At 39.2% G+C, this 18,565-nt stretch overlaps 3 protein-coding genes across 9 annotated transcripts; all 3 read left to right on the top strand.

Moving 5' to 3' along the window:
• The first annotated feature begins 155 nt into the window (after nt 1-155).
• Nucleotides 156-4,698, top strand: drc3 (dynein regulatory complex subunit 3). 7 transcript variants are annotated; one of them, XM_039823815.1, is made up of 13 exons: nt 156-362; nt 621-835; nt 1,139-1,255; nt 1,404-1,570; nt 1,716-1,862; nt 2,047-2,168; nt 2,281-2,388; nt 2,488-2,662; nt 2,783-2,914; nt 3,243-3,313; nt 3,689-3,812; nt 4,204-4,335; nt 4,440-4,698. In XM_039823815.1, exons 2-13 carry the CDS (start codon nt 670-672, stop codon nt 4,545-4,547), a joined length of 1,569 nt encoding a protein of 522 aa, XP_039679749.1. In that variant the 5' UTR covers nt 156-362; nt 621-669; the 3' UTR covers nt 4,548-4,698. The 7 variants fall into 7 exon arrangements, with proteins under 7 accessions (XP_039679749.1, XP_039679742.1, XP_039679743.1 ...); XM_039823808.1 differs by having other exon boundaries at nt 158-362; nt 2,047-2,166; nt 2,276-2,388; XM_039823809.1 differs by having other exon boundaries at nt 158-362; nt 624-835; nt 2,047-2,166; nt 2,276-2,388.
• A 471-nt stretch (nt 4,699-5,169) lies between these two features.
• Nucleotides 5,170-10,434, top strand: gid4 (GID complex subunit 4 homolog). The gene is made up of 6 exons (XM_039825809.1): nt 5,170-5,666; nt 6,151-6,210; nt 7,316-7,423; nt 7,886-7,987; nt 8,084-8,214; nt 8,320-10,434. Exons 1-6 carry the CDS (start codon nt 5,271-5,273, stop codon nt 8,381-8,383), a joined length of 861 nt encoding a protein of 286 aa, XP_039681743.1. The 5' UTR covers nt 5,170-5,270; the 3' UTR covers nt 8,384-10,434.
• Nucleotides 10,435-14,399: 3,965 nt separating this feature from the next.
• On the top strand, nt 14,400-18,519 carry noxo1a (NADPH oxidase organizer 1a). The gene is made up of 8 exons (XM_039823905.1): nt 14,400-14,875; nt 14,969-15,049; nt 15,176-15,248; nt 15,337-15,520; nt 16,397-16,584; nt 16,686-16,805; nt 16,977-17,094; nt 17,222-18,519. Exons 1-8 carry the CDS (start codon nt 14,810-14,812, stop codon nt 17,976-17,978), a joined length of 1,587 nt encoding a protein of 528 aa, XP_039679839.1. The 5' UTR covers nt 14,400-14,809; the 3' UTR covers nt 17,979-18,519.
• The last annotated feature ends 46 nt before the right edge of the window (nt 18,520-18,565 follow it).

The raw sequence follows: 18,565 nt of genomic DNA on the forward strand, positions 1-18,565 counted from the left end.
AGCGCTCCATAATTATATATAAATGCACGGAAATACACAAACAACGATAAAAAAAATTACTCAAGCATTCATCCTCTGAAATATAGAATACAAAGATACATAGGCTAACTGGTAGACTGGTTAGACTAGAGCCTACACTGCGCTTTAAAAAAGGTTTAACCAAAAGAAAACAACACACAATCTTAGTGTCATGATAACTAATGATTATTTTGATTTGTGTTGTTATTACATACATTAATAACTCAAGCAAGTATATTTTGAAATTAAACGTTTATTTTAGCAGAAACATTTTTAACGTACTTGAACGCAGCTTAATGTTAACCGGTTGCTATGTAACGGTGTGTAAACAACAGAGGTAAGAGGTAAGAGGCAACGTTACTGGCTTTACGAACTTGTAACTAGCTAATGTTTGTTGATTTTGCGGTGGTCGTTGGTAGTTAAAATTGGCTAATGTTTTTCTTGGAAGCGCATTAATTGATTCATTTTAGCGAGCTAATAATGGTGTGAGTTAATATCATCCTACGCCATCAAAAATAATCTTCTTTGTTTAGCATAGCTAATCTTTAACCGAACAAGCCAAGCTCCAAATTCACAAAATATGATCTACTTTCTTCTTTCAGCAGAGGATAAAGTGAAGTCAAGCGTGCCTCCAACCCCACTAGCAGCAGGATGACGAGGCGTTGTGGTAAATCTACCACGTTGATGGATGAGGAGATTCTGCAGAAGGCAATAGTCGAGCAAGCAGAGCAAGATCCTCAAGATCAGGCTGGGCTTATTGTCAAGGTGGAGGAAATCCACTTCAATGAAATCCTTAAACTACGTCTGGAATACAGAAGTAAGAAAAAAAGAAATATGTGTATGAATGTGTATTGGGTTTAGGTATGTGAGAGGCTTTCAGGGGCGGCTGTGGCTCAGGTTGTGGAGTGGTCCATTCGGAAGGTCTGTAGCCTGGCCCTGCAGTCCCAAGTCGAAGTGTCCTTGGGCAAGACAATGTTTATCTGATGAGCGGGTGGCACCTTGTATTGCAGCCTCGGCCACCATGGTTCCTGTGCTATGTCAAAGGCTATGAGTAGGTGTTGAGACTAGTAAAGCACTATATAAATGCAGTCCAATTACATTTAGATTTGTTTGTTCACAGACATCCTGATTATTGACCACTTATGGGAATTCACATCCTTGGCAAAACTGGATTTGAACCACAACGTCATAGAGAAGATTGAAGGCTTGGACCGTCTGATTAATCTGACATGGCTTAGTAAGATGACGCTTGGTAGTTTTGTATTCTGCTAATGCTTACTTGTAATAATTGTACATGTATTGGCAAAGATGTAGAAAACATCTTAAAAAATATGAGCCCAGTAACTACCAGTAGTAATGACAGTTATTCTGAATGTGTCTTTTAGATCTGTCATTCAACAGCATCGAGAAAATTGAAGGTCTGGAGTCTCTGCGGAAGCTTGAAGTTCTGAATTTGTCCAACAACAGAATCTCTGTTATTGAAAACATAGACACACTTGAGAAAATCACTCATTTCTTCATCGCCAACAACCTTATTGAAAAGCTGGACAAAGTAACAAGATTTTCTTGCATAAATTTGTCACATATGATGTGTAACATGCTGCATTTGTCTTATGTAACATTTGTGTTTTGCAGTTTCAGAATATAACATTACAGAATGTTTACATAACCTATTGCAAATGTAATGCATTTCAAAGGTGCTCTATCTCAGGAAGTTCAAGAACCTGTTCACTGTCAACCTATTTGGAAATCCTGTCTCAAAGGAAGACGATTACAAATTTTTCATCGCAGCCTACTTTCCAAACTTGGTGTGCCTTGACTACAGATTACTTGACGAGAATACAGTAAGTATAAACAGTGATGTGTTTTGACTCAAACCCAAGTTGCAATCTAGTGTTTTCTCCTTTTTCTTTTAAGCTATTTTTTATTTTATCTTAAAACATGACTATGTCGAAGTTTCTTTGGAAATTCCACATGGCCATTTGCCATGGTGATACTGTGTGACTAAAATCTCGTGTCTATGTACAGAAAAATGAAGCATCTATCAAATACCACTATGTCCTTGAGGAAATGAAACGAGAGGAGCTGCCCATGCAACAAGCTGATGAGGCTGAGCAAAGCCAGGAATCTAAAGTCAAATTACACACGGTAATATAAAGCTTGCATTTGGTGATCATCAACATTTTTCTCCACTGAGCTCTCATAAATTATATATGGAATTATATATGTGTGTAAATTCAGTTCTTCTTCCCTACAGGATGCCTTCGTGGAGTTCCTGAATGGCTCTTACCTGTTTAAAAGCATGTTTGAAGACGATCCAGAGGCAGAGACACTGCACTGTGTGCCTGAAGTGGCTCACCTTCTTCAAACATATCCTCTTCTGTCTTCGTTTCTAATCAATGCAGGTGTATTGATAATAAAATATAATCTGTGGAAATTAGCACTTGAATTCCTTAACCCTATACTTACATTTGAGCACCAAATGGTGGAGCAGTGTATGCAGTTATTTGAAATAGGTTTGGCTGAACATAAGCGAAGAGAGACAGAGGTGAGCTCCTTCTTCAGTGGTCAGGATAAGGCCGTGATGGACTACCAGCAGAAAGCATCGGAAATATTGGAAAATTTTGAGCAGGAACAGAAAAAGGTGAGCTGTGAGGACCAATTAAGACCTGTACTACTGTATTTGGATAAATTAGTAACCTGATATGATTGATTAGTATAACTTATAGTTAGTATAATTTATCTTGTGTTCTCACCTTTCTAGAGGATAGTGGAGTTGAAACAGTTATCAGACCCAGACCTGCTCGAGGTCAAGATCAACCACTACAACGATGAAATCAACCAACTCTGTAACAGCCTCATGGCACTGGAATTTCAGCTGGTCAGCCAGCTGGAGGTAAATTCTAAATTACATAATCACTCATTTTGCACCCAAACTGTGTGTGTGTGTGTGTGTGTGTGTGTGTGTGTGTGTGTGTGTGTGTGTGTGTGTGTGTGTGTGTGTGTGTGTGTGTGTATACCTTTTATACTTTGTAAAGCATATGGTCTTCAATCTGCTTAAAGTGTATTTCATTTGAGCCACTTCTTAAATCTCTCTTTAGCCTCAGTAACATTAGTTATGTTACATAGTTTATTATAGATTCTATAGATACAAATAATTTAACATTTAATTTAAAAACTGTTTTTCTTTTTCTTTTTTTAATGAAGCCTCTTGTTCATTTCAGGATATCATCAAAAAGTTGGACATCAACATCTCAGACATAGTTGGCAACTTCAGTGAAACTGTTCAAGGGATATATCCTTTCTTGGTGTCATCATCATTAAGAGATTTAAATAATTTATAATAACACTGGTTCATTACTGTTCTCAGGGTCAAGCTATTGAGATACTGTACATCCTCATTTGGGGTAGCAACTTGCTCCCAATTCAATTTTAATGTACTCAAATCTGGGTTCCAGGGCAGTTGCCCGCTTTCTGTGGCCAGTAATCCAGACATGTTTAAATCATACACAGTGACACACACACACACACACACACACACACACACACACACACACACACACACACACACACACACACACACACACACACACACACACACACACACACACACAGTTTGGGTGCAAAATGAGTGATTATCTAATTTAGAATTTCCATGACTCAGTCATACATTTGCGCAATGTCGAGATCTGGAGGATAGTTATAATGAGAAGGTGCAAAAGATTGCTGTAGCAACTCTGGAGAATGTGTCCAAGGACAAACTGGATAAGGACATGCCAGATGATGTTAAAATGGTAAGGGGGTTATTCCTTATAGACCAAACTCGCTATCCAAAATATAGGATGGAATATATATTTATTTGGACTATTATAAAAATGTCAGACTTCTCTCTCAGTTCTGCTCTGTTTAATCTCAGAGACCAAATAAAGAAAATAAACACAACTAAAACATTACGGCCTGCACACCCTGCCATGTCAACACTACAGTGTAGCATTACGGCCACCATTTTGAAAGGCCTGAAGGCTAAATTTAGCATATATATATGTAAAGAAGTATATATATATATTATTGCAGATAAAGTCTAATGTGAAGAGATTAACCTGGATGAGTCTGACAAGGTGGGGACATGGTTTATTACCAGTGTCAGTGCCTTCAGCCGTTCACAATTGTCTTTTCTCTGTGTAGCTGTTTACAGACAAAGACACAGTGATGGATGCACTGACAACTGGCCACGATAACCACCTGCTGAAGATCAATGGCCGAGAGACTCAGTTGGTTACACGTGTCAATGCCTGGAAAGTGGCCCTCATTAAAGGGGTAGAGAGCTGAAATTACATTCAAACAAACACCCCAGTTCCCATTTTTATATCGATGACATCCAGTATCTCACAGTCTTGTTATTGTTTGCTTGGTTATTACAGATTCAAGACAAAGAACTTAAGCGGAACCGCATGCGCATCTCAGACATCCACAGATATGTGGACCACTTGTGGGAGCAGCTGGAGGAGTTGCAGTATCATCATCTGTAAAACATGTTTCGCCAAAAACATTTGTTTATGTATTTTTCGCAACCTGACTTGACAACTGTAACAAATTTCAGTGTGCAAGTAAGTTTTTTTATTTCTATATTTGGTCCATAGACAGTTAAATATATATCATAAGGAATCCCACCTGTTCACCTTTTTCTTGCTTTTAATAATATATATATATATATATATATATATATATATATATATATATATATATATATATATATATATAAACAAATGCATACACATGTAAAAATCATTTTTAGATTGAAGCAATGAAATAAGCAAATTAATTTAAGAAAATAAAAAACAAATAAATACAAATCATCTAACAATTGTGTCCACAATATATCTCTAAATAAGCGATGGCTTTAAAGTCTTTAGAAACATTTCAAAAAATTATAGGCAAAATCTGTTCAACACAAAACAGAGGTATATATTCAAGGTCTCAAAGTCTTAACATTCACAATTTTCACTGTGCTAATAAAACAGCATAACAAAATAGAATAAAATATTTAATGGATACAAATCAAATGTTTTGGTATATATTTCATCATATGTAAATATAGTATTTTTTATTATATATGATATAGTAGAGACTGAAGAAATATCTTTGTTTCTAGACTTCTTGACTCAGTCATGTCTAGTGTAGTAGAAAATTGAATACAAATCCCAGAATGCATTTGGGTAAACTTGCTCAAGCCGAGCACCAGTTTCCAGCCAATGAAATTCAGAGAAGCTGGATTCTCAAATGAAACGTTGCAGTATTCCAGTCCATGGACAGCTAGCCAAATTGAGCAAAGTTTTGGGACCTCGGAGATTTTTTTGCAGCAGGTAGACCCTCTGCCAGGACCCATTCTCTGTCCAGCTGTGGTGTACTCAGTTGTAAAGTTCATGACGGTTGCTAACGGTGACACTTTAGCGCTCATCATGCCTGTCCGAGCAGAGTGCTGCAGTAGCACCGGCTCGGCCTGCCCATCCTCGGCCTCTCTTGTTCCCCCTTCCCCGATCAACACCTACCAACCGGGGGTGGCCACTTCGCTACTGTACAGCGGCTCACAGTTTCGGGGTTATCAGAAGAGCAAAGGCAACTCGTACGACGTTGAGGTTGTTTTGCAGGTAATGTCTTATTGACATGAACTTGTTTGGTTGTTTAACATTTGTTTGTTTATTGTTATATGCAAAGTCAGCCACATTTGCTAAGTTAGCTGACGTTAGCTTGTTAAGCTTTATTTTTATGGTTGTCATATAATACTAACGCGCAGACCTAGTTTTGCTAGGTGACTGTTTTTTTTCTGTTACATTGTGAATTGGGACATAATTTCATTAATTAACCTTTTCGTCACCTATTTTTCCAGTAACGTTACACCTACTACCCAGACACGTTCGCATTTTGTACATGTATCTACCTAAATGAGTGGAATTAATCTACTAGCATTAATTTTGACAGCAATGTCAGCATCCTACATTGTACGGTTTGTCTCTGTTCACAACAGCCCTCCTGCAATTTGTTTTACATCATTAAGGAGGAGTACCATTTTTGCACCTGTGATTTCAGGCTTCTTGAGATACATAATTATGTGTTCCCTAAATCTGTTCGCAGCATGTGACTGTGGAGGATTCATATTTGTGTGGATACCTGAAGATCAAAGGCCTGACTGAGGTGAGCTTCCAGATGTCGTAAGACTGACGTTTATTCTGCACAAACTGGTTTCTAAAGTCAGATTAATGGTAGACAAATGTGAGACCACTAGGTTTAACCTCATCTTTCAGGTCTACACACTCTAGCCTGTTGTTTGGATCAACGGAAGTACATTTCCAGGATAAAGCCTGACATATACACGCCAGAAGTCCCTCACCTTCTGCTCTGTGTGTTGCCGTTCTCAAAATCCCTTCGCTTCGGGAAACAACAACAAACTTCGAACTAGCAAACTACACTCTGAAAAACTTTTGAAGAGAATTTGGATTGTGCAATAAGGCAGGCCTGCTTGGTTCTTTTGGTGAATGATTGTAAAGATTTACAAAGAAGATGTTTACGGCATTTACTCTCTAACTGGGATGTTTTGGAACTAAAAGTTCCTTCCCAATACCTCTTTGCAGAGCCACCGTTGCTGTGTCCGGAACTTGGTGTCACCCAAGATGATTGTGATTGGGTTAAAGAAATGCAAACAACCCAGAGCGGTTTTTTTTCTCTTATCCCACAATGCATTTGTGGTGTAGTCCAACCTTACTCCGCAGCACTGCTGAGAAATGTCTGCCAATGCGAGACTATCCAGTCCGTAATAGCTCCGTAATAGCTTGTCAGCTGCTCTATCTAATGCAAAAAAAACTACATGGAAGGCAGTAAGTCAACATATTGATAATTATCTTTGTTGGATTAATGGCACAGCTAGTTGAAGCTGTACAGGTATATCAGTTTTGTGATGTTTGGTGTGTGTGTGTGTGTGTGTGTGTGTGTGTGTGTGTGTGTGTGTGTGTGTGTGTATATATATATATATATATATATATATATATATATATATATATATATATATATATATATATATATATATATATATATATATATTCATTCAGAAGAACATGAGAAAACTGCAGAACATACAAGTCACAGGACATTCTGGAAATCTTAATAATCCTCATGTTGCAGTGATGGATTGACAGAGCAGTACCCCTTTAAGCATTTTAAAATTAAATATAGTTTTCAGGCATACACAAAGTTGAACCACTATTAATGTATCTGCTTTTTCATTCCTTTCTCTGTGCGTCAGGAGTATCCCACTCTCACAACATTCTTTGCTGGTGAAATTATCAGTCAAAAAAGGCCTTTTTTAACTAGGAAGTGGGACGCAGATGAGGACGTGGACAGAAAGCACTGGGTATGTCCTGTTTGACTTTTATTTTAGTGCAGTATTATTTGTGCATTCGTTGGTTTAATGTTCAAATATCGTACACCAACAGCAGGATGTATACAGTACATTGAGCAATCACAATGTGAGTCGTCTTTCATACGATGGGAGGAGAGCAAGGGAAAAAAAATGATGATCTGTCTTTTTCATTTTGTTTGGCTACCTCTTGATGAACAATAGATGGAGCCAGGCAGAAGCAGCGCTTATCACTGTGTTGATAAGAAAAGCCCATGGCAACTGTTAAAGTGAAGTTTATATCAAGGAACAACGGGCATCTCTGTATTTTATTTTAAGCATGAAATGATTAATGATAATTTACATGGCAGGAAATTAGACTTTGCATCTTTTACTTTTTCAGTTCTTAGTTTTTTTGTCTTGTCACCATCTCCATAGTTTCTGTTCTCTTACCTGTATTTAATGAACTCTTACCAGGGCAAGTTCCAGCCTTTTTACAAATACGCCAAAAGCTTCAACTCGGATGACTTTGACTATGAAGTGTTGAACAACAGTGATTATGTCTTCATGAGGTGGAAGGTTAGTACATAGTTTTACTGTCACCTGTCATTTCTCTCTCTGTCCTTGTGGTAGCTTTAACCTCTAACCTCCACTTCCCCTCCCTCCCTCCCTCAGGAGCAGTTTCTAGTTCCAGACCACACTATCAAAGACATTAGCGGTGCCTCCTTCGCTGGCTTCTATTACATCTGTTTCCAGAAGTCCACAGCCACTATCGAGGGGTATTATTACCACAGGAGCTCAGAATGGTAACTACCAAACATCACAAACCAGAGTCAATTTTTGTCGCCACATTGGAACGTGATTCTTATGCCGATATTTGTCTCTGTTTTCTTTCCTACTTTCCTCTGCAGGTACCAGTCTCTAAACCTAAACCATGTTCGAGAGAACAGTATGCCTATTTATGAGTTTCGGTGACAAACGCACACATGAGTATCGAGTCAAGGAGCGTGCAGTTCATACTGCCCTGTGGTTAACTGGGATGGGAACAACGGAGAGCCCTTTAGTGCCAAGATCGGAGCTGACCCGTTTTTCTCGCTGCAGGGAAATTTAACATGTGGTCCGACACTCCTATGCTGAAAGAAAGAAGGCACAGAGAGAAGAGTTTAAAGGAAGACAAAGATCAGTGACAGATGGAAGGTTCTTACAGTCACTGTAGTGCTCATGTTTCTGTTTTTTTGATTTCATTTTGTGCTACCGGATTTCGTTTCATAGGATCTGTCTCCCTTTTGCTGGAGAAATATGTTCCTGTTTTCCTTCAGTGGAGAAACGTGCATGTAATTGCCTTTTTAGCTAAGATTTGCAAAAGAAAATAGTATAAAGGGTATACATTTGTGAGAAGAGTTTTGTTCAGTAAAGCTTAATTTAGAGAATCTTATTTTAAATCTACAACATCAGCTTTAACACCCCATAGTGTTTAATGCAGAGTATTATTGCCAAAAGGTTGCAAAAGTAGCAATGATGAGCAGTGGTCTACTTTTTATGCAAGGTCTATCAGACCAAGTCATGGTCTGTGGCTCAGGGATGGTGTGTTTGGGTAATATGTATTTAATAACTGAAAAAGCTGAATGTGGGAGTTGGCTGAGTTAGGATTACAATGATGTTGATTTCCAACAGGGCGTTAATAATCAATCATTTCAAAGCTTCTGCTTTTTCAAACACAGTTGTCTCAAGATCTTGACAAAAAGTCTTAAATCACATCAAAATGTCTCTATGCAAGCCAAAGGTGACTGACTAATAGGTAGGATTTCTAACCGCACCTAACTTATTTTATTTTCAGATGATTTATGGCAGAGTGATTTATTTATTTTTTAAATTAAGAACAACCATGAGTGAAAAAGCATAAGGAATTAAGACTTAGAGAAAAAAAACAAGTAGATTTAGTTACCAGCATTTGAAGCTCAAGACATGTGACAGAACATTCCAACTCCATTAGTTTCAATAATGTAAGATTTTCAGTCCCGTAAATAGGTGTCGATAAGCGGTTGACGAGAAGATTAGAGATTTCGTGGCACATGGAGTTTGACTGACTGGAAAAGTTAAGATTCAACACGGCAAAAACAATGCAGTGATTTGAATGTTAAACTTCAACACAGTCTGTGGATGGAATCTTACTTGTCTTTAGTTTCAGTCACATTTGTCCGTATTATTTTCATTTTTAGAAGCTGTTAAATGTGGCTAAATGACTTTATTTTACTGCATTTCCTCTTAACCTTTACATAAAGGGCACAACAGTTGGAGGTAACAAAAAGCTTCACATAACATGCTTATCTACAATGTGTTACTGTTCTGTCCTCAGTGGAAAATATGTGTAAAAGAGTACCTTTTGTGGCTCATGGAAAAAAAAAGTAGGGAAAGGGGATGGAGGAAGAATAAAACATTTGATGCTAAGGAAAAACCTGTTGCCTTACGATTTTAAAGGTTTGTAAAGCTCCTTTTTTAATTTTTTTTAAAAAAAAGAAATTATTAGGTTAGTAATGTTTTATTTGAACAAAATCATAAAGGTATATTTCAGTGTTGGAGAGGGATTGTGTAAAAAATAACTGAAAATGTCATGAGCAACCTGAGGATGCTGACATTTTGTCTGGAAAGGGTTGATATAAAGTTGTGTGCTAGAGAGTGCATGTACTCGGCCTGCCACTGTGTTGCGTGTTGCTTCTAGACTTTCAGCTGGCTCGGTCGCCTTCAGCATGACGGGGGGTTGGATTAGAAGAGTTGTGGGAAGCACGTTGGCACTGTCATTTTTTTTTTTTTAACCAACTATGTGGATTGAAGATGTTACAATCCAAATTTGCTTTTTTATTTTGAATTGTATAACAGAGAACACAACAAAATGTGCAATGTTTATTTGGGAGAGAGTCATTCAAAGTCGTGACTGAATACACCTGATTTAAAGAAGATGATGTATGATAAATCAGCTATGAGTGCATTGTGTGAGGAGAAATAAAGAGTGAACTATTTCATACACAGCTCTTTATTCTTTGACGTTATTTTATTTTTGGGATAAACCCAGGACTGCCTTTATTCGACAGTTGACAGCGCAGAAAGAGACAGGAAACCGAGAAGACAGATGGGTACAACATGCAGCACAGCTTCCTGGCTGAAATATAACCAGGGATGTTGCAGTTATGTATGTGGTACTATGCATGTTAACTGTTAGGCTTTCAGGGCACCGCAGCACTAACAAAGTTTAGTCAATGACCTAACGGAGATCATAGCAGCCAGGACTAGTTTTCAGTTAGTGGACAACAAAACAGTTAAGTCCTTTTCTCTTTTAAGCACACAGTTACAAACTTCTAAACCTTATGTAGCAGTTAAGTTCTAGTGCAGGGGTCTTCAACGGTGTTTAAGGGACCCCTTAACTGAGAGTGAGATGGAGCAGGAACCCCCTACTACATATATTGTATAAAATTAAATTGCATATTAAATAACGTGTAGGGCAGCCTAAAGTCTTTATACCTTCTTTGCATAAAATACTAAGGTTTTAAAATAGCCTTATAATTGTTGGCATGATTTTATAAATCATGTTTTAATGTTAACCATACATGTGGCACAGTAAATCCTCAGGATAAACTATCTGTGGATGGCTACCTTTGTGACTACCTTACCTATAGGCCAGTAAGCCTATGCTCAGTGGGGCTCTATATTTGCTAATATGTTGGATTCATGTTAAGACTTTCAAAAATTAACTAATTTGAAGGCCCCTCTGCATTGACTGTGAGGACCCCCTCGGGGGCCCGGACCCCCTGTTGAAGATCCCTGGTCAAGTGTGTGGCCAACTTTGTAGGTGCTGATAAATAAATCAACTAACAAGTGGTGTGAGAAATCAAGGACAAATTCGCTAACCCCCCCACAGACCTTGTCAGACATCACATAAATGGATATCCGAATGTCATTAAATGAAGAATACATTTCCAAAAATGAGGGTCACCTCCATCCCTTTATAATCAGGTTAAATCCACACAGAACAGCAGTTTTATGGGCTGTGCTCGAAAATGCTTTTAACTTTTTGTTAAGGCCCCTACAGCAGGGTTTGGTTTTCTTGAGGTGCTTGGAGACCGATTTTACAATAACATTTCCTCGTGGGAGTTCCTTTTGCATGGTTACCAACAGATTGATGATTAACTAGTGAGGTGTCTTCAAGAAGAAAACCTCAAACAAATGTGGCTCATGTTTGGTGTAGGGCCTACATGCGGCAGCTGAGAAAGAGAGAAGGAAACATACATTCCTATATACCGCATGAGGAAAGACGTTACAAATATGGGCAACAACTTCCTTCCTTAACTCATTTGTTTTAAAGGACTTTAACAATGACACCAGATTCATAGAATATATTTATTTACCACTTTTTTCTTTTGACTACTTCATTTCATTCTACTTTTCTTTATTTTCCTTTTCGTTGTGTATTTAATGTTGTTTTACATCTTATGTGAAGCAGTTTTAACTGACATTGTGTTTTGAAGGTAGGAATATCCTTCCACCATGGCACAAAATAAACAGAAATATGTTTTTATGTATTGTCGTCATATTTGTTTAGCTATAGGCGGGAAATGTGTTTTACACAGAATGAAGCACCAATTAAGTAAAAACTGACATTTTCTGATGTGATTGGTCTGAATCAAATGACTGGATGGGTAGCTAAAATGGAAGGGGGAAAAACTGAATCGTCTCACTCTGGTGATTATAATAATAATAATAATAATAATAATACATTGAATTAATATAACGCTTTTCACGAACTCAAAGTCGCTTATTAGAGGGGATTTTGTGAAGACACATTCTGAAAGAAAAAAAAATGGTAAACCATCACCAGAGAGGCCTGTTTCACAAGTATAAGCTGGCATAACCTGAACCATATTCACATCACATTTTTACATCAGAATTGAATAACTAGAGGAACTAGAAAATGCATTTCCTGCAGAAAATGCGTGGGAATGCTGAATAGCTGAATTGCTAAAGCCTAACTGGTTGAATAGCTTAAATCCGTAAGAAGAAGTTGAAATAGTGAGAATAGTTGAAAAAGTGGAAATCGGTTTAATAAGTATGAATTTCATTAAAAAGTTAAAAGTTTATGCTAAACTGAACTGTTTGCTTTAAAGGTTGAATAATGACAAAATATGTAGAACATTGTGAGGTCTGAGTAGATTTTCTAACTGATAATGACTCATATATGCAGAAATATGAAACAAATTAACACTGTAATACTGTTAAAGATGAAAGTTGAAAAGGCTTAAAGAAGAAATATTTTCATTATTATCAGATATATACACTGCATAGAACGAAAAAGCATCAATCTAGCTGAGATGAGATGTGAAATATATTAGGTGAAAAGAATGGGGCTGAACAAGAAGAAAGAGAGGAAAGAGAGAGGGAGAGAAAGAGAGAAGAAAGGAGAGCAGGAGAGAAGAGAGAGGAGAGAAAGAGAATAAAGAGAGAAGGAGAGAGAGAGGAAAGAGAGGAGAGGAAAAGAAAGATAGCAACTTTGACTAAAATTGACTAAAAAGGCTGAAAGTTTAAAGACTTTGTATTATTATCAGCCATATCCATTGCGAAGAACAAACAAGCATGAGCCTAAAGAGCTGAGAGGTGGATATATTGGCTGAAAAGAAACGGGCTATATACATGGATGAAATCACAAATCACAAATGACCCTGGAGGGAGAGAAGGAAGGAGGAAGACTAAAGGAAGGAAGGAGTGGAACAGAGAAGGGAGGAAGACAGAGAAAAGAGAAAGAAGGAAGGAGGGAGGCATAGAGAAAGAGAGTGAGAAAAGAGGGAGGGATACAGACAGAGGGAGGGAGGGAGACAGACAGATAAGGAGACAGACAGACAAACAGACAGACAGACAGACAGAAGTGGAACACAAATGATATAGACTGATGATCATAGTTAGTCTAGTTAGTTGACTCCTACAGCAAGCCTGGAGTAATCAGGTAGACTGGCTGTGAAAGGGTTGTCATGGTTACTAAGGGCCTGGGCCATGTTTATAAACATCTCTTTGATCTGATAACGATAGCGCCTGCTCTTAATATGTCTCCTGTAGCACATGCCAGCACTTCAGACACTGATAGCAAGCTCTCAAACAAAGCCTCAGGCTGCCAAAACTATAACTGATATCACTCAAATGACGTGATCCTGAGCACCACAAGGCCTTAGTGAACGAATCGGTATAAAATTTATATGGATAAACATAAAAATGTGGGCATATCAGCGATTTAAAAAAGTGGTTCGTTCTGCTCTTCGCTGGAAAATATGCAGGACTTTTATCATTGTGGTGGATTGAGGAAAATGTGTTACTCTCATCATTTGGAAGCTTGCTGAGCCCAAAGTATAAGACATATCGCTTAACTGTATATATTTTCTGAAACTAGACAAAAATACCTACGTTTTGATGTATGAACTGTGTATGACAAGTAGATATTGTGGGCGTGAGAGCAATTTATTGAGAAGGAACTAAGATCATTTTTTTTAAGCTTCACCCTCTAGCTATGACATCATCCACACTAGCTCACGCAAAACACACTCTGTTTAATCGATAAAATTTCCTGAAATGATCACTAAACTTAAACAGATATTTCACAAAAACTGTAAAAGATATCAAACTGAAAAGATACGTTTGGATAGCTGAGTATTTTGTGAACATTTTAAAGTTTGTTTGGCGTCTGTAGGTGAAAGTATGAAGCAGCTGAAACTTTTGGGAGCGGAAGAAGATTTTAAGGAGTTGAAGCCTGCTCTCATTGACTTTATTGTTAAAAAAAAAGTGTTAAAAAGCTTAAAATTTTAAAAAGTATAAATAGTACGAAAAAAGTTGAAGAAGTCCCATCATTAGCTGAAAGAGCTGAACATTTGAAAAGTTGAATGGTTTAAATAGGTGAAAGTATGCAGAAGTTACAGAGAGCCAAAAAACGTATGGAATAAGAATAATAAAAAAAACGAATAACAATAGTTGGAATGCTGTTGAACAGCATTCCCACTAATAAAATAGCCATGACTAAAGAGAACCGCTGTATGACAATGGCAACACAGCCGCTGGCTGTTTCCTTTGGCTAAGAATGTAACCATGCATCCCAAAGCAACAATACAGGCTTAACCACTTTGGGAAATAACTGTGTGTATTAGCCCATAAAATGCTTCACGGTAGTTTAGAAACGCTGGACTTTCCTGTAAGTGACGAGGATGTATTATCCTATTGTCTACGTGAAGCCACACCTCCGCCGGGAAAAAGATAAATAAGCACCTGCCGAGCATCTCTGCTTCAGGTCCCCAAACCAGAGCGAGGCTGAGAGGCATCTGTCGCAGCGCAACATCTCAACTATCCAACCCACTGGGTCTCTGTCGGTTCATCATGGAGGCGCAGCGGTATCCCATCAGCGTCCGTGTAACCGGAGCAATGCACAAGGAGAAGAGCAAAGTAAGCGCACATGGAGAGAGAGAGAGGTGCTTTATTTAAAAAAAATCTGCGCTTCTCTACAGTGTGATTAAAATCTCCATTTTCCTTTTCCAGACCTACGTGACATCCGTGCTTTGGTCAGACCAGAATGATATTGTGGTTTACAGGACTTTTCAGGATTTCAAGAAATTTCACGTGAGTATTTAAATTGCTGTAGCTCATTTATATGTTGCGCATGTGCAGGTGTGATTTTTGGTTATTAACAACAGCCCTTTTTTCTTTTCTTTTCTTTTTTTTTTTTTACCAATTTCTGTATGACAGAAACAAATGAAGAAGTTGTTCCCACCCGCAAGTAAAAGGCGCAAATCCGACAGAACCATCCCCAGCTTTCGAGGTATAGTGTTCGTAGTTTCCAGCTGCACCTTATGTGCTGTCACACAGGCCGTTTGGATTCTGACTTCAATCGCACTGTGTGCTTTCAGACAAAAAAGTGATCCGGGGCGGCCAGAGGAATGGTCCCACAAAGTCACTAGAGCGCATCAAGTTGTTGCAGAAATATTGTGATGAACTTCTGAGCTGCGACCCGCGGGTCTCCCAGTCTGCAGAGTTCATCCAGTTCTTCCAACCCAAAGACCAGGACCTGCAGCCGGAGTTCGCCAAGAACAGGTGGGCTAAACATATTAAGAGAAATTTAAATACCATCAGTTTGTTTAGGGATGCCTTCAGTCTTTTGGGGCCCTAAAAGTAGTTGGCGTTAAAGACGTCAAGCTGCATGAAGCTAGTCATACAGGGAAGTGGCCAGTGGCAGTTCAGATTGGCATGGTGACAAAAACTGAAAATAATGCCCAGGAAGAAAAAAAAACGGAAGAAAAAAAACCCCCTCAATTATCCTTTAAAGCAGACTCTAATAAATATGCATGAAAATAAAGAAATTATTTAGTAGAAACATTATCAAGATGTTTTAACACAGAATAACAACTGTACACTACCCTGTTCTACATCTATATCTGTCTAGAAAGTTTAGTATAAACCCAACATTCTTCATATTTTAAATTCAGATGTGTTGACATTAACTGCAGTGGGCTTTGTCACAGGCATTTCACCTTCACAGAAAGAATGCCCCATCTTGACAAAAAGCTTTCTTAAATTAACATTTCACTCCATACTAAATAATGACATTGCTATCCCTAAACCTGGTTAAAAAAAAGAAAGAAAAAAAGGCCTATGTACAAGATCACTCTAGTTAGCCTATGAGCATAAAAGGTAGAAGAATGTAAAATTGCAAAAATAGACAATTTGAGTTTCTCAGAAAGCATTTGGACTTGGATAATGTCAAATGCTGAAGTCGTATCTGCACCAGGACCCTTTAAAACACAACCCGATAGACAATGCATTCCTGCACAACAAATTTAACTTTAATTAGGTGATTAATGCCGAAATTCGGCATTGGACTTGTGCATGAGCTGCTGTTTTTTTCCCCGTCTTTCTTTTCTGGAGCCTACATATTTTATCTCTCAATTAACCTGCGTGTGTCCTCCTCAGCATCATGATCATGCCATCAGACGAAGTCGGGGCCAATGCTGGACAGAACAGCGGTGGTAACGTGACCCAGCCGTTCATCACAGAGACGTACAGATGTGTGGCCACTTACGAGACCAAAGACACCAAGAACAAACCTTTCAAAGTGGCCATGGATGAAAAAGTAGACGTACTCATCAAAGACAAAGCAGGTGAGCGAGCTTCAGTCTTCAGTGTCCTGTTAATGGTTAAAATAGACCTCATGAACCCAAATCCACGGAGACCTGTTAAATGTGTGCTCGTGTTGCTTCAGGGTGGTGGCTTGTGGAGAATGAAGACAAGCGGATGGCCTGGTTTCCTGCCCCCTACCTGGAGAAGCTAGATGATGATGATGATTGGGATGAAGATGCAATTGATGGGACTTCTGAAAGTGGTATAGCCTATGCATAGTTTCAGTTGTACCCAATCTCAAGACATTACACTATTCACACGTAACACATTTGCGTACATAGTGCAGAGTCTTAAAATTACGTTAGTGAGTTAATGTCAGTCAAGCTGCTACAACACTATGGATTAATGTCATTTCTTTCACCCTTTCATTCAGGAATGCTGTACACTGCTGTCAAGGGCTACAAAGCCACCAAAGATGACGAGATAACCGTGGCCATCGGTACAGTGGTGGAAGTTCTGCAGAAGTCTGACAACGGCTGGTGGCTCATCAGGTATTTAACCCTTTTGTACAAGTGTCGTTATAGATTGTTTTACCAGGACAAGCTTATCATAACAACATTCTCAAAGCTTTAAACTCAGATGTCAACCCTACATTGTCCACTTTGTTGTTTTTAACAGATACAATGGTAAAGAAGGTTACATCCCCACTATGTACCTGCAGCCCTATGTCCACCCTCACGTCCGCATGACAGCCCACCATCAAGATCGCTGCTCCTCCCCACAATTCCTCTCCTCGAGCCTGGAACAGCAGTCCAACCGGCTCAGCCACTCACAAGGAAACCTGCTGCAAATTCCAACCGCCAAGTCTCCCTCACCCCGCCTGGCCAAACCATACAGCCAGCAAAGATCACGCTCTCTAGAGATCGAAGGTGAACAACCTCCTGCTCAGCCTGCAGGGAAAAACGCCGCCCCTGCTACAAACGTTGCCACCTCACCAACGACTGCAAAGTGCACCGCTCCGCCCACGATCATGGTGGAGATGGACGGAGAAGAGGAGAAACGTGGCATTATCCTAAGAGCACATAGCGAGGGAAGCGAGGGAAGCGACAGCTGCGACAGCAGCGATGACCTCAATTCTTCCTGGGCGAGCTCCTCGTCCTTCAACCTGAGCCAGAGTTACAACGAGGAGCAGCTGCGTTACAGCCGCACGCCTCCCACCATGGAGAACAACCGTCTTAACCCGACAATCGGCCCACATGGGAAAATAATGACTCCCAGTGTCTCTGATCCCAACCTCTACAAGGGCCCGACAACACCCAAGGTGCCACCCAGACCGCGGGTCCAGGAGATCCTCACCCGGTGTACCACTGTCACCCGCAAGAATGCAAACAAAGGCCGCCTGTCACACACACAAACAGAGATAATAAGTCAATGAAGTTTCTCTTGAGGTTAGCTTTATTTTTTTAGTTGCAGAGTAGTTTAGTTATAATGAAGTAGAGGTGTCGCATCAGATGCAATAAAGTTGTTGTGCCAGCACTTTTTTTTTGTCCTGTCAATGTTGTTTTCATAATCTTTGAAGAGATTGCCAATAAGTATGCAGATGTATGCAAATGTACAATGGCCTTCAGTAAAATGAGCGTGTATATATAACATGTCTATACAATCGGTTTTGAATGATCACTTATTTTTCATACTGGAAACCTCGTGTTGTGCCTTATATGCATTTGACTGTGCTGAGCGCACAGAGAAAGATGGATTTTGTTCTTGTGACTGTAGTAATGCCGCGTTCTATTTACCTCGGAACTCGGTTTCAACGAGGTCAAAGTCGGGACACACGCCCCCTGACCTCGGATTTACGAGCTCGGAACTAGGGACAACCTCGCAGTAGCCAGAGTTCAAAATCCAACATGGCTGCCCCCTGTATCAACAGTTGTGAAAGCTGCAGTAACATAAAGTTATAAGCACTTCTGTCTTATTTGTGTCTCACTAAATCAGTCGTTCACACAGGCATGTCTAACTTCT

The sequence above is a fragment of the Perca fluviatilis genome, chromosome 15 (genome assembly GCF_010015445.1).
Source record: "Perca fluviatilis chromosome 15, GENO_Pfluv_1.0, whole genome shotgun sequence".
In the NCBI taxonomy this organism is placed as follows: domain Eukaryota; kingdom Metazoa; phylum Chordata; class Actinopteri; order Perciformes; family Percidae; genus Perca; species Perca fluviatilis.